Here is a 21,949-nt window from a genome sequence, read left to right as displayed (position 1 = left end):
CCTCACCATTATTATATTTACAAGAAGTTAACACAATTACAAATGTAGAAGAACGACTGTTTTGATCGTAGCTTCACTGATATCTCTACCTACAATACAGACAGTCATGGAATTCTTTTTTTTAAAGCATCTCTTTATTGAGTTTTTCCAGGTAATGACATGACATGATACACAAAATATATAACTACCTTTTCTCCCCGTACGCTGATGACATCACTCTGTACCGGCCTCAGGAGGCGCGGCCACTCCCCAGGGCATGCTGGGTAAATAGTGAGCCAGCCACTCCCCCCAGCTGCTCCTCTGCTCCGCCTCCTCCTCCCCCCTCCTCCTCCCTCCCCCTCCTGCCACCTCCCACCCCCCCACCACCCAGTCCAGCTCCTCCCTCCCTCCCTCCGCCTCCTCTCTCTCCTCCCTCAGAATCACACTGTAGCGCTTCCTGGAAACTCCTCCTCTTCCTCCTCCTCCTCTTCCTCCTCCTCTCGCCCCTCCGCCTCCATCTGCCCCTCCCTCCCCTCCCCTCCCCCCCCTCTCCTCTGCTGAGACCCGACACTCCTCCATCACATCCCTCCATCCCTCTATCTCTTCCTGTCGGCTGAACAGACGGTACAGCGTCTTCCTGTAGACTCCGTTCTCATCCCTCCCTCCTTCCCCCTCACCTCCTCCTTCCTCCCCTCCTCCCTCCCTCCTCCCTCTCTCCTCACCTTCCTTCCTGTTTTTGTCTGTCACTGCTCTTGCTCCCATTCCTGCTGGCTTCAGCAGGATAAGACGTCTCTCTCCTTCCCCTCCTTCCTCCCTTCTTTCCTCTCCTCTCTCTCCTCCTCTCCTCCCCTCCGTCTCTCCTCCCTCTGTAGAGATGAACAGAACGGAGCGATAGAGCGCCATCACCCCTCCTCCTCCTCCTCCCCCCACCTCCTGCTCTTTCTTCAGGCTCACCAGCCTCACTCCCTCCCCTCTTCCTCTTCCTCCTCCCCTCCTCCTCCTCCCCCTCAGCGCCACACACAGCGGTCTGTACACTCTCCTGTACCAGATGATGAGCCTCGCCAGCGTCGCCAGCGCGGACGCTCCCGACGCCACGCACAGCAGCACGCACCCGGCAAACAGCCAGAAGCAGAACAGCCCCGCCCCGGTGGATTTACCGCGTCGCCGACCGCCGCCGGGCTCGTAGGTCGCTGGTGAAGGGACGGGCGCCGGGGTTACCGCAGCGCCGGTTGTCGTGGCTACCTGGGGTTTCGTCGTCATTGTTGTTCTTGCGCTTATCGGAACGGCATTGGTCGTCCCAGCAGGTTTCACTGTAGCTCTTATGGTAGAAGTACTTTGTGCAGTAGTAGTAGTAGTAGTAGTAGTAGTAGTAGTAGTTTCAGCTGTGGGTGTAGCAGTAGGAGTAGCGGGATCGGTCGTAGCCCAAGCGCTCGACCCCAACCACGACCCCTCGCCTTTGACCTCTGACCCGGAGTAATGCGACCACTCGACGAGCCTGGTGAAGCTGTGGTACCAGGACCATGTGACCACAGTGGGGGGTTCAGAGTATGACTGTGGTGCCGGGTCTGGAGGAGCCATTGTAGTTGGAGCAGTAGTAGTGCTTGGAGTAGAAGTAGTTGGAATAGTAGTAGTTGGAGTAGAAGTAGTTGGAGAAGGAGTAGTTGGAGTAGTAGTACTTGGAGTAGAAGTAGTTGGAATAGTAGTAATTGGAGAAGGAGTAGTTGGAGTAGAAGTAGTTGGAGAAGGAGTAGTTGGAATAGTAGTAATTGGAGAAGGAGTAGTTGGAGTAGTAGTACTTGGAGTAGAAGTAGTTGGAATAGTAGTAATTGGAGAAGGAGTAGTTGGAGTAGTAGAAGTAGTTGGAGTAGGAGTAGTTGGAGTAGTAGTGGTAGTTGGAGCAGTAGTAGTACTTGGAGTAGAAGTAGTTGGAGGAGCGTCGGTAAACATCAGAGCGTCTCCGGCCGGTCCAGCTTCTGTTGCAGACGAACACAGATCCGACTCCTTTAACTCCACCACGGGTTTTCCCTTCAGCGAACCGGGAGAGTCACACACCTGGAACGGATGGCAGCCGATACAAAATCAATCGATCGACCAATCACGAGGATGGAATCGCTTGTTGGTTGTTAAATTGTTGCAGGTACTTTTAGGTGCTGTGATCTGGTGTTTGAAAACATCACACTGACTGTCCTGATGGGGGCGCTATAGCTACATTTCTAAACATTGAAAGGGTAGAACTGCTTGTTTATTTGTTACATATTGATGAATGTTTTTTTGATGATTGATTATTGGATCGTTTGCTGGACTCACCACACTCTCTGCGTCCGGCTGGTAGATCGGGCCGTCTCGAACGTAAACGTTGTGTTCATAGTTGTCGAGGTAACTGTGCAGGTAACCAAGGGAACAGGAGCAGGCCCAGGGATTGGCCGAGAGGAAGAGGTAGGGAACCTCCTCCTTCTGGCTGAACCAATTGTCTGGCATCACCGTTATCTGGGATTAGTGGTGGGGGGGGGGGGGGGGGGGGGGGGTGTCAAGAAATGAAAAGCAGGAAAAGAAGAGGAGAAAGGAAAAGATGGAGAAGAGAAATAAAAGAGGAGGAAGAGGAAAAGCAGAGAAGAGATAAAAAGAAAGTGTTTTTTTTGTTCCATTTTCCACCATGTTGTTTCTGTCATTTAGATTCAGGGAAACACTTCAGTTGGGTGTTTGTCATCTGATTTGGTTCCTTTGTTTATTTCCTTTGTTCTGAAACTAAACTGAACTAAGCGATGCTACGCTGCGCTAAACTAAGCTAAACTAAACCTGACTAAATTAAACTTATTTAAACTAAACTAAGTGAAACTAAACTAAAATCCAAAGAGTCGTCAAGTGTGTGAGTGTGTGTTCCCAGAATCCAACTGGTTGTCAGCTGTGTATTCAAGAGCATGTGGCAGGTTTTCAGCCCTGTGCTAGATATGGCTAACATGCAGTGTGTGTGTGTGTGTGTGTGTGTGTGTGTCCTCCTACCTTGTTGTACTCGATATAGAGGAGCTCTATGGCAGGAAGGGGGTGGAGCATGAGTCGAGGAAGCACTCTGATATGATTGGACGACAGGTCCAGGATCTAGAACGCAGGAAAACCAATCAGAAGGGAGCAAATCAGCAGTTTGGGGTTCCTTAGTAGAAAAAGAATCCGGAAGAGTGTTTCCTAGTTTGCATCCTCACCTCCTAACATGCTACCTTTGTAGGATGCATCCTAACCTCCTAACATGCTACCTAGCTTTTATGTGTCCTTGCCTCCTAACATGCCACCTTCCTAGCATGCATCCTCACCTCCTAGCGTGCGTCCTGACCTCTAGCTTGCTGAGTCTGGAGGAGGTGTGTTCATTCATCAGGTTTTCCTAGTACGCATCCTAAACTCCTGACATGCCACCTTCCTAGCATGCATCCTCACCTCCTAGCATGCGTCCTCACCTCCTAGCATGCGTCCTCACCTCCTAGCGTGCGTCCTCACCTCCAGCTTGCTGAGTCCGGAGAAGGTTTGGTCGCTCAGAGCGGCGATGGCGTTGTTGCTCAGGTGGAGCTCGGTCAGAGCGGGACAGGCGGAGAAGGATCCGTCAGGGAGCGACGTCAGGCGGTTCGACCCCAGCCGGAGAACACCGAGGCTGGGCAGGACCGGAGCGCCGCTGGGGGTCAGCTCTGGAACCTGGAGGGGGGGGGGGGGGGGGTACCATTGTATCATGTGTTATTATTATTATTATTATATATTATATAATAATACTACTTATTTTAATACTGTTCTTGCTTTGGCAGTATTTTATTTGTCCATTCTGATTCTTCTGCAATACAACACCATTACACTGAGAGACAGACAGGCAGACAGACAGGCAGACAGACAGGCAGACAGACAGGCACCTTGTTGCCGGTGAGGTCGATCTCATAGATCTCTGTGAAGTTCTGGTAGGATGACCAGGACAGACTGGAGAACAGGTTGTGGGGAAACAGCAGTACCTGGAGAGAGAGACAGACAGAGAGACAGACAGAAAGAGAGACAGACACAAAGAGAGACAGACAGAGAGAGAGACAGACAGGCACAAAGAGAGACAGACATCTAGACCGGATTTGCTGTAAACCTGCAGCGTCTTCTCAGTCCAAACCAGGAACTAAACGGAGACGCTGTAGATTCTCTGTTTGTCCACACAGGACAAACCACAGGGTTTCTGGGTAATGAAGTCCTCAACATTCAAACAGTTTCCTCTTGCTGCCACTTGGGGCCAAAGTGCAAAGTCGCCTACTGCAGCTTTAATGATGATTTTGTAATTTTTTTTGGCATTTATTGTTAAATCGGTGTGTATTATGACATGAAAAATTAGCTAACAAAGCGAAAACGTTACTTTGTCCAGTACATGTAATCTACATGTTACATGTTATCTACATGTAAACTGATAAATTGCTGGTGTGTGTGTGTGTGTGTGTGTGTGTGTGTGTGTGTGTGTGTGTGTGTGTTACCTTGGTCGTGGGTTCGAGTCCCGCCGGTACGTCGCTGAACCCGGCCGCCGTGCAGTTCTTCCGAGGACGGTGGTCCTTGTCCCTGTCGCTGTGGCAACCGGCCACCGCTGTCGCCACGGTGACCTGAGACAGGAGGAAGAGGAGGAGGAAGGGCTGCATGCTGTAAATCCCTCTGTTGCTGTCTGTCTCTCTCTCTCTCACTCTGTTTCTGTCTCTTTGTCTGTCTGTCTCTTCTCTCTCTCTCTCTCTCTCTCTCTCTCTGTCTGACTGTTCAAGAATAAGAGAAATATGAGGAGAGAGACAGGACACCAGGAAGTGTCTACTGTGTGTGTGTGTGTGTGTGTGTGTGTGTTCTATAGTTTGATTGACAGTTGTTGAGGCAGGATGTGTGATATACTGAGGATGTCTGTCTGTCTGTTGATATCACACACACACACACACACACACACAGTGACCAGCGATTCTCTGTCACCAGTTTTCGTTTAAATGTTTAAAATTTTATCTCCTTTTATATTTGACTGTTCTGTCCTGTAAAGCAGGAAGAAAATAGATTATGTTCAAGTTTCCAGGAACTGCAACTACTACTAATACTACTACTGCTAATACTACTACTACTAATACTACTACTACTAATACTGCTACTGCTAATACTACTGCTGCTAATACTACTACTATTAATACTACTACTACTAATACTGCTACTGCTAATACTACTACTATTAATATTACTACTACTGCTACTACTACTATGAATACTACTACTACTAATACTACTACTGCTAATACTACTACTATTAATACTACTACTATTAATATTACTACTACTGCTACTACTACTATTAATACTACTACTACTACTACTAATACTACTACTGCTAATACTACTACTATTAATACTACTACTATTAATACTACTACTGCTAATACTACTACTACTAATACTACTACTACTAATACTGCTACTACTAATACTGCTACTGCTACTACTACTGCTATTAATACTACTACTACTAATACTGCTACTACTAATACTGCTACTGCTACTACTACTACTATTAATACTACTACTGCTCCTACTACTACTATTAATACTACTACTGCTGCTACTACTACTATTAATACTACTACTGCTGCTACTACTACTAGTAATACTACTACTACTACTGTGTTCATACCAGTTCAGAACACATGAAGAAACAGCTGAATAATACTACTACTAGTACTAATAAACAATTATAATAATAGTTCACTTCAATATTTCATTGTACTATACCTACAGCTCAGTAGCTTGACAGTAAGTAATGTTTAAGTTTCAATTTAAAACCTTTTTTATTACATTCCTTAGTGATTTCAAGTGGAAGAGAATTCAAACTTTTCATTGCTCTATATACAACTGTGTGTTTCATGCTATTAGTTTTAGCCTTTGGGAGCATAAACAATTTGGCTGTTGCATGTCTTGTTGTGTATGTATGTACTTTATGACTATATGTCAAATGCTGATATAGTTTGTTACTGAGGTATTCTTCAGAAATCTGAGAAGGGCTGCACTCAGTCTGTCCTCTACCTTAAGCCAGGATAACTTGTTATGCATGGTGTCAACATTCCTGTTTAACACGTGCTGCTTTGTTTTGGAGTAGTTGTAGTTCATCCACATCTCTCTCAGCTGCACTAGACCAAACAACAGAGCGGTCGTCAAGCGATGATAGCACCAGTGCCTGAATGACTGACAGAATAGAATTTGTTGTTAAGAATGATTTACATCTTTTAATAATAGCCAGGCCTCTTCCCATCTTTGCTGTCACCTTGTCAGCGTGCCCGGACCATGAGAGTCTACTGTCCAAGGTCACACCAAGGAGCTTCAACTGTTCAATCTCAACGTCCCCTAAAAACAGTTTTAATTGTGGTATATGTTTCAGGGAGTGACTTGTTCCAAATGTAATACTCTTTGTTTTCGACACATTTAATACTAATTTATTATTCTTCACCCACTCTGACATTATCTGCAGTTCACTGTCTGACATATAGACGGCAGAATCATCAGCATACATATTCACATTAGCCATTTTTAAGAACAGTGGTAAGTCATTGGTAAAAACAAATCATTGTCCTCCAGAGTGCTAACTTCATGTTGCTATGGTAACCGCTGTGTTCCAAAATGCGGATTCCAACTTATTATGGTTCCTAGTCGCTATGGTAACCGCCGTGTCCGGTTGAGTTTTTCCACAAAACTTCGAAGACTCAACCTCGGAATCCTCTGCCTAGATTCTGAGGTTCTGATTGGAGCAGAGGTCAGGGGGGTGGGCGGAGCCAGTCTGTAGTGAGAGAGAGAGAGCCAACCAGAAGAGAGTTCTAGAAGTCCTCCGGCGGAATCTGGTTGCCGTGGCAGTGACACCCCCCCCCAAACTAAACAGATGATTAAAACCCAGGAAAAAATAAAAGTGAACTTAAGTTTAGATATTATACTGTACTATATAGGGTTCTTTGACTTGTCCTCATAGGAGAACCATTTTTGGCTCTAGGTGGAACCCTTTTTGAAGGTTAGACTTAGAACCCTCTCAGAGGAATTAATCTAGAACCCTTACTAAATGGTTCTGCCTAGAACTCACAGTAGGTAGTTACATCTGGAACCCTCTGAGGGTTCAGTAAAGAACCCGGAGGTTTTAACAAGAACCATCCCTCAGGGTTCATTACAGAGCCCTGGGGTTATACCTAGAATCTATCCAGGTGGTTCTGCACAGAACCCCTGTTCATTCTACTAGGGTTCCACTTGGAACCCGTCCAGGGGCTTCTACCTCAATCCTTTTATTTTTTACAGGTTCCTCTGTAAGAAATAAAATGTATACTGTTCTTTTTTATATGAATAGTACACTCTGTTCTTGCTTTCCTTTGTCCTGGAAAGTGGAGTGTCTTTTGTCCTAGTTACTATAATGATGTAATCAGTGCTTGAATGCATGCATGATCACTATATATGGTTATGTGTGGTTTTAAGTGATTCTATAGGTGGACACGCAGTTAAAAGTCCGAACTGGTGGGTTGGTTTTGAGCCAAGTAGGTTTGGCTATGGGCCAAGATTTATAGTTTTGTTTACTTTAACCTATATAAGTGGATCATAAATTCCTGTCTTGGTCACTTCTTTGTTGCTTACCTGGTACATTGAACTGAACCATGCATGTATGAATAAAGAATCCACGGAAGACTCTGAACCTTTGCTTCTTAATTTAGACCCACAACGGGTGAAGTAAAACTTTGCATTTACACCTCTTTGAACCTTTATATTGGGTTCTGTCAAGATCCCTTTCATGTTTTATAGTTTTTAAATAATGTACACAGCAATTACCAATTATCCAGTCAAAATCACTTTTATTGAGACATCTGTTTATTATGAACTCTGAGCAATGACAAAGAAGGTGGAGACATTCTCTGAAGAAGATGAGCCAACCGGATCAGAGTGGCTCTGCAGATCTTTTGGAAACTTCTGTCTCTCCTCATTATATTGTGAATAAGTTCAGGAGCAGCTAAAGCAGCAGGAGAACTGTCCACACACGCTCTCCTCATCTGGGGACTTCATGTCTCCTGCAGGGCAGAAAAGGGAGAGAAAAAGATGGTTAGTGGCTGCTCATTAAAGTCTCCACAGCACACCAGCTGAAGTTGTCAACAACAACAAAAACACAAGAAGCAAATTATAGTTTATATAAATGAATAGTTCTCTTTCAACACTTTTGCTAGACTCAAGCTTGAATTGGGACGTTAGATGGAGCTCACCTTGTTTCTTTGACTTCCTTCCTTTTGAAGATAGTTTCTGGCCACATGGTGCACAAACACAGCTGATCCAAATCTGCCCCTGATTGGTTACATGTCACACCTCCTTGGTGGAAGAGGATGTGTGTTGACCAAAATATTGCTCTTACATGCTTGAGTTAGACAGGCTGATAGTGAAGTGGTTAAAGCACATGTCTTCCAAACCATTATAAGCTGTGTGTTGTGAGCTGCAGTGTTCCTGATCCCTCGGGCACGATGAACACTAACAAGGATTCTCTTGTAGCTATCTGGAGTTTAATCCTGAATGAAATTTTAATAAATATATCTTTGTTACTTTAAAAGGAAGCATTTAATGCGTCTAAGACAAATATAGTGAGTAAATAAAGTGAGTGATTTTCAATTTAGGGAACCTTTGGTTGGTTTATGTTAAAATGTCCAAAACACTGCACACACACACTGCGTTGGTCAGTGTGGCTCAGTTGGCAAGAGCACAGCATTCCCATCAAGGGTGTCCCATTAAGGGTTAGAGTTCAAAATCTGCTAATGGTTAACCAACTTAACTTAATGCATATGGGGCATTTAAAATACTGACACCAGGCAATTTCACTGATTAGCACAACTTCAACTTGGGAGGAAGAACTAATCAGTGAAATCAGCTGGAGTGAAAACCTGCAGACTCTCGGCCCTCCATGGCTCGTGGAGAGCAGAGTGCTGAACGCTCTGAGGGATCCCAGAAGAACTATTTCTTCCAAAAAGAGTTCTTAAAATGAAAATGGTTCTTTAGAGGGAAATGGTTCTAGGTAGATCCTTACCCCTTCCCTAAAGAACTCTTTTGGAACCCTGATTTCTAAGAGTGTAGACCGCTAGCTAACAGCGTCCTAACGGGTCCTCCAATAATCACAAGGCGTAACTTTTCTTGAAGACATTTACTAGAGTGATTCAACACTGTGAAACTGCAAAACATATAAGATGGAAAAGGAAATTAGACTAAATATTGTACAGTCCATGTATATTTAAATAGACAACAATTCTACCAATTGTGTCTCAACCCTTGGCTGCACCACTTTACCGATACAATACAATACCAATGCAAATTACCAAACAGCTCTCAAACTAGCAAGGCAAGTGATAGCATTAGCTTAAACCACATGGTAACAATATAAACTACTTGTAAGAGATAACTTACTCCTCTTCCTTTAAAACAGTAGATACACGGTAGAATATAACATACAGGTGTACTTACAGACAAAACCCTGCATCACCACTACTGAACCTCACCACTAGAGGTCAGTGTGTATGAAAAACAAATTTGGATCTTACTATAAATCAGCTAAGTTAGATGTGCTCTAACAGAAGGCAGCACAGATGGACTTCTTCAATGACTTCTTAGTTGGAGGAGCGTCGGTAAACATCAGAGCGTCTCCGGCCGGTCCAGCTTCTGTTGCAGACGAACACAGATCCGACTCCTTTAACTCCACCACGGGTTTTCCCTTCAGCGAACCGGGAGAGTCACACACCTGGAACGGATGGCAGCCGATACAAAATCAATCGATCGACCAATCACGAGGATGGAATCGCTTGTTGGTTGTTAAATTGTTGCAGGTACTTTTAGGTGCTGTGATCTGGTGTTTGAAAACATCACACTGACTGTCCTGATGGGGGCGCTATAGCTACATTTCTAAACATTGAAAGGGTAGAACTGCTTGTTTATTTGTTACATATTGATGAATGTTTTTTTGATAATTAATTGATTATTGGATCGTTTGCTGGACTCACCACACTCTCTGCGTCCACCTGGTAGATCGGGCCGTCTCGAATGTAAATGTTGTATTCGTAATTGTCGAGGTAACTGTGCAGGTAACCAAGGGAACAGGAGCAGGCCCAGGGATTGGCCGAGAGCAAGAGGTAGGGAACCTCCTCCTTCTGGCTGAACCAATCGTCTGGCATCACCGTTATCTGGGATTAGTGGGGGGGGGGGGTCAAGAAATGAAAAGCAGGAAAAGAAGAGGAGAAAGGAAAAGATGGAGAGAAGGAAAGAGGAGAAGAGAAATAAAAGAGAGGAAAAGCAGAGAAGAGATAAAAAGAAAGTGCTTTTTTTTTGTTCCATTGTTTTCCACCATGTTGTTTCTGTCATTTAGATTCAGGGAAACACTTCAGTTGGGTGTTTGTCATCTGATTTGGTTCCTTTGTTTATTTCCTTTGTTCTGAAACTAAACTGAACTAAGCGATGCTACGCTGCGCTAAACTAAGCTAAACTAAACCTGACTAAATTAAACTTATTTAAACTAAACTAAGTGAAACTAAACTAAAATCCAAAGAGTCGTCAAGTGTGTGTGTGTGTGTGTGTGTGTGTGTGTGTGTGTCCTCCTACCTTGTTGTGCTCGATATAGAGGGTCTCTATGGCAGGAAGGGGGTGGAGCATGAGTCGAGGCAGCACTCTGATATGATTGGACGACAGGTCCAGGATCTAGAACGCAGGAAAACCAATCAGAAGGGAGCAAATCAGCAGTTTGGGGTTCCTTAGTAGAAAAAGAATCCGGAAGAGTGTTTCCTAGTTTGCATCCTCACCTCCTAACATGCTACCTTTGTAGGATGCATCCTAACCTCCTAACATGCTACCTAGCTTTTATGTGTCCTTGCCTCCTAACATGCCACCTTCCTAGCATGCATCCTCACCTCCTAGCATGCATCCTAACCTCTAGCTTGCTGAGTCTGGAGGAGGTGTGTTCATTCATCAGGTTTTCCTAGTACGCATCCTAAACTCCTGACATGCCACCTTCCTAGCATGCGTCCTCACCTCCTAGCATGCGTCCTCACCTTCCTAGCATGCGTCCTCACCTCCTAGCATGCGTCCTCACCTTCCTAGCATGCGACCTCACCTCCTAGCATGCGACCTCACCTCCTAGCGTGCGTCCTCACCTCCTAGCATGCGTCCTCACCTTCCTAGCGTGCGTCCTCATCTTCCTAGCCTGCGTCCTCACCTCCTAGCGTGCGTCCTCACCTCCTAGCGTGCGTCCTCACCTCCTAGCCTGCGTCCTCACCTCCTAGCATGCGTCCTCACCTCCTAGCGTGCGTCCTCACCTCCTAGTGTGCGTCCTGACCTCTAGCTTGCTGAGACTGGAGGAGGTGTGTTCATTCATCAGGTTTTCCTAGTACGCATCCTAAACTCTTGACATGCCACCTTCCTAGCATGCGTCCTCACCTCCTAGCATGCGTCCTCACCTTCCTAGCATGCGTCCTCACCTCCTAGCGTGCGTCCTCACCTCCTAGCATGCGTCCTCACCTCCTAGCATGCGTCCTCACCTCCTAGCATGCATCCTCACCTTCCTAGCGTGCGTCCTCACCTTCCTAGCATGCATCCTCACCTTCCTAGCATGCGTCCTCACCTCCTAACATGCGTCCTCACCTCCTAGCCTGCGTCCTCACCTCCTAGCGTGCGTCCTCACCTCCTAGCATGCGTCCTCAGCTTCCTAGCATGCGTCCTCACCTTCCTAGCATGCGTCCTCACCTCCTAGCATGCATCCTCACCTTCCTAGCGTGCGTCCTCACCTTCCTAGCATGCGTCCTCACCTTCCTAGCGTGCGTCCTCACCTTCCTAGCATGCGTCCTCACCTCCTAGCGTGCGTCCTCACCTCCTAGCCTGCGTCCTCACCTCCTAGCATGCATCCTCACCTTCCTAGCGTGCGTCCTCACCTTCCTAGCATGCGTCCTCACCTCCTAGCATGCGTCCTCACCTCCTAGCGTGCGTCCTCACCTCCAGCTTGCTGAGTCCGGAGAAGGTTTGGTCGCTCAGAGCGGCGATGGCGTTGTTGCTCAGGTGGAGCTCGGTCAGAGCGGGACAGGCGGAGAAGGATCCGTCAGGGAGCGACGTCAGGCGGTTCGACCCCAGCCGGAGAACACCGAGGCTGGGCAGGACCGGAGCGCCGCTGGGGGTCAGCTCTGGAACCTGGAGGGGGGGGGGGGGTACCATTGTATCATGTATTATTATTATTATTATTATTATTATTATTATTATTATTATTAATATAATGATATATTATATAATAATACTACTTATAATTTTAATACTGTTCTTGCTTTGGCAGTATTTTATCTTATTTTATTTGTCTTCCAATTTGTAATATTCATCTGTTTATTTTACTATCTGAATGCAGAGAGAGAGAGAGAGAGAGAGAGAGAGAGACATGAGGAATCATATGTGTTGTGTCATTATGTCATATAGAATGGGAATGGGAAACTAATGTTTTCATTTTGTTACAGTAGATCAGTAAATATTACACATGTATCAACTTGCTTTTCCTTGTGTGCATTTTATTAATTCATTTTATATTCATTTATATTTTATTAGCGCAGTAAACAAGTGTAATATGTTTTTGTCATTCTAATAAATACATTCTGATTCTTCTGCAGTACAACACCATTACACTGAGAGACAGACAGACAGACAGACAGACAGACAGACAGACAGACAGACAGACAGACAGACAGGCACCTTGTTGCCGGTGAGGTCGATCTCATAGATCTCTGTGAAGATCTGGTAGGATGACCAGGACAGACTGGAGAACAGGTTGTGGGGAAACAGCAGTACCTAGAGAGAGAGACCGAAGCAAAGAGAGACAGAGAGAGAGAGAGACAGACACAAAGAGAGACAGACAGAGAGAGAGAGAGACAGGCACAAAGAGAGACAGACATCTAGACCGGATTTGCTGTAAACCTGCAGCGTCTTCTCAGTCCAAACCAGGAACTAAACTGAGACGCTGTAGATTCTCTGTTTGTCCACACAGGACAAACCACAGGGTTTCTGGGTAATGAAGTCCTCAACATTCAAACAGTTTCCTCTTGCTGCCACTTGGGGCCAAAGTACAAAGTCGCCTACTGCAGCTTTAATGATGATTTTGTACTTTTTTTTGGCATTTATTGTTAAATCGGTGTGTATTATGACATGAAAAATTAGCTAACAAAGCGAAAACGTTACTTTGTCCAGTACATGTAATCTACATGTTACATGTTATCTACATGTAAACTGATAAATTGCTGGTGTGTGTGTGTGTGTGTGTGTTACCTTGGTCGTGGGTTCAAGTCCCGCCGGTACGTCACTGAACCCGGCCGCCGTGCAGTTCTTCCGAGGACGGTGGTCCTTGTCCCTGTCGCTGTGGCAACCGGCCACCGATGTCGCCACGGTAACCTGAGACAGGAGGAAGAGGAGGAGGAAGGGCTGCATGCTGTAAATCCCTCTGTTGCTGTCTGTCTCTCTCTCTGTGTCTGTGTATGTCTCTCTCTCTCTCACTCTCTGTCTCACTGCCTGCCTGTTCAAGAATAAGAGAAATATGAGGAGAGAGACAGGACACCAGGGAGTGTCTACTGTGTGTGTGTGTGTGTGTGTGTTCTATAGTTTGATTGACAGTTGTTGAGGCAGGATGTGTGATATACTGAGGATGTCTGTCTGTCTGTTGATATCACACACACACACACACACACAGTGACCAGCGATTCTCTGTCACCAGCTTTCGTTTAAATGTTTAAAATTTTATCTCCTTTTATATTTGACTGTTCTGTCCTGTAAAGCAGGAAGAAAGAAAATAGATTATGTTCAAGTTTCCAGGAACTGCAACTACTACTAATACTACTAATACTACTAATACTACTACTACTAATACTACTACTGCTAATACTACTACTACTAATACTACTACTGCTAATACTACTACTACTAATACTACTACTGCTAATACTACTACTACTAATACTACTACTGCTAATACTACTACTGCTAATACTACTCCTGCTAATACTACTACTACTACTACTACTGCTACTGCTAATACTACTACTATTAATACTACTACTATTAATACTACTACTGCTAATACTACTACTGCTAATACTACTACTACTACTAATACTACTACTGCTAATACTGCTACTGCTAATACTACTACTATTACTACTACTACTACTACTATTAATACTACTACTGCTGCTACTACTACTAGTAATACTACTACTGCTGCTACTACTACTATTAATACTACTACTGCTAATACTACTACTGCTAATACTACTACTGCTACTACTACTACTACTACTAATACTACTACTGCTGCTACTACTACTAATACTACTACTGCTGCTACTACTACTAGTAATACTACTACTACTGCTAATACTACTACTATTAATACTACTACTACTACTGTGTTCATACCAGTTCAGAACACATGAAGAAGAAGCTGAATTTGATCATCAGTCCAGACTTCCTTTTGTTCTGCTCGGCTTTCAGAGCATGAGGAACCTGCGTCCGTCTCCTTCTACCCACAATCCCGTGCGTTTCGGGGTGGTTTCTTGTAGTCGGTCGGATTAACGAACCGCACCTCAGAGACTCTCAGTGCCGTTCAGACCAGAGTTCAAAGGTCATTGTTCTCACCTGGACAAAACCAACTAAAGGAGGAAAATAAACCAGAACCAATCAGAACATGATGGAGGGAACGCAGCCTGAAGAACTCTCTCTCTGTCACACACATACACGCACACGCACACGCACACGCACACACACACACAGTAAAAGATAAGCCGAGTCGTGGGTTTGTTCTTTTTGACAGGTTTATTGCCATCATGTTGTCTCCAGGTAGAGCCTGAGATTGGGTCCTGATACAACAACAACAACAACAACAACAACAACAACAACAACAACAGATAGAACAACCCAACGCAGCCATGGACACACAGACATTAAAACAAAGAAAAGTAAAACAGAAGCAGGGGGCGTGGCCAAGAGGCGGGGTCATCCCGTGACCAGCAGTGGGCGCTGGTTTATCACTGTCCTCCAGAGTGCTAACTTCATGTTGCTATGGTAACCGCTGTGTTCCAAAATGCGGATTCCAAGTTATTGTGGTTCCTAGTCGCTATGGTAACCGCCGTGTCCGGTTGAGTTTTTCCACAAAAACATCGACGACTCAACCTCGGAATCCTCTGCCTAGATTCTTAGATTCTGATTGGAGCAGAGGTTGGGGGGGGGGGGTGGGGGGTGGGCGGGGCCAGTCTGTAGCGAGAGAGAGCCAACCAGAGGAGAGTTCTAGAAGTCCTGGAATCCTGCCGAATCTGGTTGCCGTGGCAGTGACACCCCCCCCTCCCCCTCCCCTTCCCTCTTCAAACCTCCAAAACAACAAAACTAAACAGATGATTAAAACCCAGGAAAAAATAAAAGTGAACTTAAGTTTAGATATACTTCTTAATTAACCCAGAAACATCTGTAATGACACACACACACACACACACACACAGTCTCACTTTCATGTACTCACACACACATGAACACACACAAGCAGTTAGCATGAGGGCAAACGGAGCTCCCTTTAGCAGCATCAATACAGAGGGAGGCGGGGGGGCAAACAGCAGAGCAGAGTATTAATGATACTTATAACTGTTATAATAATAATAATAATGATGACGTAACGACATCACAAAGCAAAGATAGGACATGTAGGCGGGGTTAGAATACTCAAACAGGAAGCAGATGAATACACTAAAAAAAAAAAAAAAAAAAAAAAACAGCCAATCAAAGGCACAAGCTGGAAGTAAAAAATAAAAATAAAAATCAGGGAAATTAAAAACCAGACACAAACAGGAAACATCATTTCCCATAAAGCCCGGCAGCGGCAGCGAATTCTCAAGATTGTCCCGTGATTGGTCGATTCCAGAGAGAGCAGAGCAGGGACATTTATTTCCCGCCAACTTCACGCTTCTCTGCTGGCCAATCAGAATCACTTCCTGTGTTTTGTCGTTATCGTTATCGTCGTCCGGGCGACTCCCTCCCTGACTGGGCGTGCGGCTGGAGGGAGCGCTCCCATTGGTTGGTTTTGCCTTTATGAAAAGGTCTAACGTCACGGAGCCCAAAGAGACTCCACTCGTCATTTCCCACAATCCCTTGCTCCGTCCGGGCAGGGTTTGGGCCGTCCAGAACCCTCTATCTAAGAGTTGTGCCACTTGCTCCCAACACTTCCTGATAGAATACCTAATAATCCCATGTTGCCAGGCAACACGTATAACTCCAGGCAGTAAACAGAGGTTTGGCTAACATCGCTTAGCAACTAAGTAAAAACTAACGGTGCGTTCCATTCGAAGTCGGAAATTCCTGGCCGGTTGGTCGTAATTACAACCTCCTGCTCTCCAAAGGTTCAGCGAACATAAAAACCGTTCTCCATGTAATCGCTAACGTTATATCAACCGTTTCTGTCAACATTAGCTAGCTAGCGAGCTAGCAGAGAACGTTAGCAACTGAATGCGCAGCGTTACATTTCAAATGTCGATGTTTAACCATTCACCACACAGCTGTTTTGACAGATTTAAGGTCAGGTGATGCCGAGATGAACACCTATGTGTATTTTGAGCATTATAAATAGCAATGCTGTGTAGCGTTTACGGTGTTTGCCGCCATGTTGACGTGACGTCAGAAACCTCTGACCCGACGTTCCGACTCATTTCATTACTTTTAATTTTTCCGGCCAGAATCTTCGACTTTCCGACTTCTCCGGAAGGCAGCGTCGATCCCCGGATGCTTAAGCTAGTTCCCGATCCGGCCTTAATCGTCACAGTCGGCGCGGACGTGAGGCTCTGGGCCGGTCAGTCTTGTAGTGTCGGATCCTGACGGGACGGGTCCTAAATCTCTCCGTCCTCCTCCCTTCCTGTCTTCCTTCCTTCCTTCCTTTCTTTTCTTTCATCTCTCAGTTTCATAGAATACATCGTAGTGTCCGTTACTACTTGAAAAAACAAAGCTTATTGTGTCTCAGATTTCTTTTCGGTATCTCACCCTTGTATCTTTTCTCTCTCCCTCCTCCATGTTCTCTCCCTCTCTGATCTCCCACTCTCACTGCGTCTCCCATAGATCCTTGCTTGCATATTCCTACATCTCCCATGATTCATCACACTTCCACATTCCTACATTTCCAATGACTCCCAAAAATTGCGTCTTTTTCCATCCTCGTGGTCGGTATTCCTACATCTCCCATGATACACCGCACATCCTCACTTCCTACATTTCCCCACGATTCAAAAGTAAAACAAACAGCATATCTTCTTTTCAGTAAACTCACCCTGGTCACATGACGAGCGGCGGGAAGCATTTCATGTCATAGCCTATTAAAATAGAGTCATCTTCATAAAAACGTCAGCAACTGTCATGACAAAACTCAAAATACACTTCAAATATACACACAAAACAGTCAAAAAGATTATAATTCATATCCCCATAAAGTGAAGTGTGTGTGTTTTCAAGTCCATACACTGATCTCTCTCTCTGGTAAAGCACATCTTCCTCTTCTTCTCCATATCTATGTTCTCTTGTCTCTCTTCCACCTCCTCTTCCTCTCTTCTAGTCTGCTTCTCTTCCTCAACACAGAGGTAGAACTTCCACGTCTTCCAATGATGTCAAGTCAGTCAGTCAGTCAGTCAGATAATCAGCCAGCAAACCGCTCGATGATGCTGTACGCTTCAGTGTCAAGTCTCTTTGACCTGTCTCTCTCTCTCTCTCTCTCTCTCTCTCTCTCTCTGTCTATTTACATGAGTGTCTGTCTGCTCTCTGGTCTCTCAGACACCAGGAGGCGACAGAACAGCTTTCTTTGGCTTGTAGTAGTCAGCTAGGCTAGGCTAGGCTAGGCTAGGCTAGGCTAGGCTAGGCTAGGCTAGGCTAATACCTTCACCTGTGCTAAACCCGGGCTTGTGTGGCACCTAACCTTATAAAACAAGCTAACTCAGGCTAGCACGGCAGGCTTCATCAGCTAACCGGTCCCTGCTCGGGCTAACTCGGGCTAACTGGCTAGCCCAAGCTAACAGAGACTATTTCAGGCTAAAACAGGCTAGGTAGCCGGCTGGGCTAACTCCAGCTAATGTAGTGAGCTGAAGCTGAAGTCAGTTTAGGTGTAAAAACCCCATCCAACCCAGTAAACACCCCGTGTACTTCACCTTCAAGTGAAACCAGCCCATAATAATCACAAACAGCTTCAACTTCAGCTAACAGTAGCTAGCTCAGGAGCTAACATGGTAGCGAGCTAGCTAGCTAGCAAGCAGACTAGTTTTAAGGCACCTAGTTATCACCATGTGATCAAAACCAGAACATCAGTGATCAATAAAATCGGTAATCAATTAAACAAAATTGTCATACAATATAAATCCTGTTTAACAGACTGACAAACGGAGAGCAAAACAGAATCTGTTAGCTATATCCCAAATCCCATCGCTATGGTTACACAAAAACTAACCCGTGCTAACATGTGAGAGTTATGAGCAAGCCAGCACACACACACACACAAACACACACACACACACACACACACACACACACACACAGCAGGATTGAAGATACAGCATGTGTGTGAAGTTATTTGGCGTTGTGTGTGACACAGAACGGGCCGACTCATTATTGGTTGTGCGTTAAGCAAAAGTGCTGAAACACACACACACACACACACACACACACACACACACACACACAAACACACATACACACACAGCCTAATCTCCAACTACAGCATCTGTAACCGCCCTGTGTCCTCGCTGCAGCCTCTCTGTGACACAGTCTCCAGCCAATCAGAACCCTCCGAGTGACAGAGGCCCAGGGTCAGAGTTCAGGGTTCAGAGGTCAAAGGTCAGCCTGTGAGGTTCAGACGGGGGTTTCCTTGTTATTGTTGTTGTTGTTGTTTTTGAGGTCCGGGGCGCTGAACTGGCGTCTCATCCTGGGCGGGGTGGTGAAGCCCCACCCACCCTGCGGTGGCCCCGCCCCCAGCAGCATGTCACCGGGGGGCGGGCCCCCGGGGCGCGGCAGGCTGTGGTAGTTCGGATGAGGTCCTGGCTGGAATGGTGCATTGTGGGGGTTGTAGTAGGGATGGTGATGGTACTGATGGTGCTGATTATAATGGAAGCCTCCGTCTCTGTCTCTCCCCCCTCCTCCTCCTCCTCCCCCTCCCCCTCCTCCTCTTCCTCCTCTCCCTCCCTCCCCTCCTCCTCCTCTATCCCCCCCCGGCCCGGGCGACACCCCCCTCCTGTATCTCGGTCGCCCCTGGTGACCGCCTCCGTGGTTGCCGTTGCCTTGATGCTGGCCGTTACCGTGGTGATTGTTGCCGTGGGTGGAGCTGTCCAGGGAGTTGCGCCGGTAGCGCCGCTGCTGGTGTTGGTTGCCGCCCTGGTGGTGGTAGTTGCCCTGGTTGCCCTGGTTGCCCTGGTTACGCTGCTGCCAGCCGCGGTGCGGGCTGGGCGTGCGCATGCGGGGGGGCGGAGCCTGGAACGGGAGGGGCAGGAGGGGCGGAGACTGGCCCTGAGGAGGGAAAGCGAGAGGAAGAGGAGGAGGAGGCGATGGAGAGCTTTTACCCTCCACCCCTCCCCCCTCCTCCCTCTGCTCGCCCCCCTCAAACCCTCCCTCCCCCAGCCCCAGGCCCAGCAGGGCGGCGCTGGCCGGTCCCCATGACAACCGGTGGGCGGGGTTACTCTTAAAGGGGAACTTGAGTTTGCAGTCCTGAGGAGGGATGAAGCGTCCCGTGCCGGGCAGGTGGACGGGAACCAGCGGGGTGTTCGGACCTGCAGGGGGGCGGAGTTACAGGACGGACACGTCAGACGGGCGGCGGCTTTCTTTCAGACACTTTCATCTTTACAGTTAATAAAAAAAATAAAAATTAAAAAAACTTAATAAACTACCTCAATTGCAAAATTCCATGAGGCCACAATTGTCAAAATGCGAACATGACTAACATGATGTCACCTTCTATAGAGTACAACAGGTGGTGACATCATCACCTAGCACCGAAGATCAGCCAATAGCAGAGGGCCATTTCAGCAGCATGTTTTCTACCTTCAGATGTCTGCTTCCTTTACACAGATATGGTTTTGGGGTTCAGTTCCTCTTTAACAACCTGTGAGCTCTGTCTAGAAAGCCCAAAATCCTGAGGTATGATTGGCTGATGGCCATGTTAGAGGCGGGACCTTCAGGCTAGTGCATTTTTTTATTTTATTTTCCAATAATCTACGCTCCTGTGTTCCAAGAAACATGCCTTCCAGCTAGGGGGAGCAAAGAGAAAACCAAACCAGGGAACTTTAAATTAAACGCAGCTGATGTTACAGCCTACTAATAATTCAACCAACTTCCTGACTGCCCACTCGCTTGACTGTGTTCTATTTTCTACAGAAGAGTATTAGGGACATTGTAGGTGATTTTTTTTTTTACCACAGCCGAGGAGAGGGGGGTAATTTTCTAAGAAAAAACGTAGTCAAAAATTTGCGAGAAAAAAACAGTTTTTTCTAGCAAATTTCCGAGTTTTTTTTCCACAAATTTCTGACTTAAATCTCAGAAATTCAGAGCATTTTCTAGCCGATTTCATTTTTTTTTCTCACAAATTAAATTTTTTTCTCACAAATTTCTGACTTTGATCTCAGAAATTCTGACTTTTTTCTCACAACTTTTAGAGTTTTATTCTCACAAATTTCAGAGTTTTTTTCTCACAAATTCTGAGGGTTTTTTTTGGGCAAATTTCAGACTTAAATCTCAGAAATTCAGTGTTTTTTTCTCACAAATTTCAGAGATTTTTTCTCACAAATTTCTTACTTTCATCGCATAAATTCTGTTTTTTCTCACAAATTTCTGAGTTTTTTTTGGCAAATTTCTGACTTAAATCTCAGAAATACTGCATTTTTTTCTCACAACTTTTAGAGTTTTATTCTCACAAATTTCAGAGTTTTTTTCTCACAAATTCTGAGGGTTTTTTTTGGGCAAATTTCAGACTTAAATCTCAGAAATTCAGTGTTTTTTTCTCACAAATTTCAGAGATTTTTTCTTGCAAATTTTTGACTTAAATCACAGAAATACTGCATTTTTTCTCACAAATTTCTTACTTTCATCGCATAAATTCTGTTTTTTCTCACAAATTTCTGAGTTTTTTTTGGCAAATTTCTGACTTTAATCTCAGAAATACTGCATTTTTTTCTCACAAATTTCAGAGTTTTTTTCTCACAAATTCTGAGTTTTTTTCTTGCAAATTTTTGACTTAAATCTCAGAAATACTGCATTTTTCTCACAAATTTCTTACTTTCATCGCACAAATTCTGTTTTTTCTCACAAATTTCAGATTTTTTTCTCAGAAAATTCCCCCCTGCTGTGGTAAAAAAAGTCACCTACAATGGCCCTAACACTGGATTCTGTATTGATGTATTGTATTGATGTGTTGTATTGATGTGTTGTATTGATGTGTTGTATTGATGTGTTGTATTGATGTGTTGTATTGATGTGTTGTATTGATGTGTTGATGGTATCTGGACTGTCCACCTGGGTTTTGTCCTCTCAGCTTCTTGGTGATGTTCTGCTGCTGCAGGTTCAGGATCCTCTGCTGTTCCTGCTTCAGCCAGCGGAGGCGTCCTCTCCTGAACGCCGGGTCCTCCTCCATCAGCCGGGTCACTCTGGTCTCCGGTGGGCCGGCATTTTCCCCGTCCCCGTCCCCGTCCCCTTCCCCGTCCCCGTCCCGCTGGGGAGACTCGCCCTCTTCGTCGTTCATGTCGTCGTCCTGGAAACAGCCGGCCAATCAGAATGGATTTACGCAAAAGTGAAGGCGATGTTCGCTCAGTAGCAGAATGACACTCAGCTGATCAACCAGGACATGGTGTGTGTGTGTGTGTGTGTGTGTGTGTGTGTGTGTGTGTGTGTGTACCTGTACTGGGATGATACTCTCCATCTTGACCATTCTGTCTCTCAGAGC

At 45.6% G+C, this 21,949-nt stretch overlaps 4 protein-coding genes across 4 annotated transcripts in view; all 4 read right to left on the bottom strand.

The window, feature by feature from the left end:
• Positions 1-21,949, bottom strand: part of LOC139929940 (uncharacterized) — a 152,785-nt gene that overhangs the window by 55,144 nt on the left and 75,692 nt on the right. The gene's annotated exons all lie outside the window — the stretch shown is intronic.
• LOC139929934 (uncharacterized) lies at positions 86-4,719 on the bottom strand. The gene is made up of 8 exons (XM_078281745.1): positions 4,461-4,719; positions 3,867-3,962; positions 3,466-3,657; positions 2,980-3,075; positions 2,287-2,466; positions 1,656-2,031; positions 1,025-1,169; positions 86-89 (listed from the first exon to the last, which is right to left on the bottom strand). Exons 1-8 carry the CDS (start codon positions 4,617-4,619, stop codon positions 86-88), a joined length of 1,248 nt encoding a protein of 415 aa, XP_078137871.1. The 5' UTR covers positions 4,620-4,719.
• Positions 9,150-13,456, bottom strand: LOC144543532 (uncharacterized). Its single transcript, XM_078291657.1, has 6 exons — positions 13,282-13,456; positions 12,712-12,807; positions 11,974-12,165; positions 10,591-10,686; positions 9,996-10,175; positions 9,150-9,736 (listed from the first exon to the last, which is right to left on the bottom strand). The coding sequence occupies exons 1-6, from the start codon at positions 13,438-13,440 to the stop codon at positions 9,566-9,568; spliced, it is 894 nt and encodes a 297-aa protein (XP_078147783.1). The 5' UTR covers positions 13,441-13,456; the 3' UTR covers positions 9,150-9,565.
• LOC139929935 (kinesin-like protein KIF1C) overlaps positions 14,808-21,949 on the bottom strand; it is a 9,599-nt gene continuing 2,457 nt past the window's right edge. The window contains 3 exon segments of the mRNA XM_078281744.1: positions 14,808-19,784; positions 21,523-21,757; positions 21,902-21,949. The exon segment at positions 21,902-21,949 is cut by the window's right edge and continues 42 nt beyond it. Of these exon segments, the coding sequence (XP_078137870.1) occupies positions 18,874-19,784; positions 21,523-21,757; positions 21,902-21,949 (1,194 nt within the window). The 3' untranslated portion in view covers positions 14,808-18,873.

This window comes from Centroberyx gerrardi, chromosome 23 (genome assembly GCF_048128805.1).
Source record: "Centroberyx gerrardi isolate f3 chromosome 23, fCenGer3.hap1.cur.20231027, whole genome shotgun sequence".
NCBI lineage: Eukaryota > Metazoa > Chordata > Actinopteri > Beryciformes > Berycidae > Centroberyx > Centroberyx gerrardi.
The sequence above is the reverse complement of the archived record's forward strand: the minus strand, read 5'-3'. Positions and strand labels throughout refer to the sequence as shown.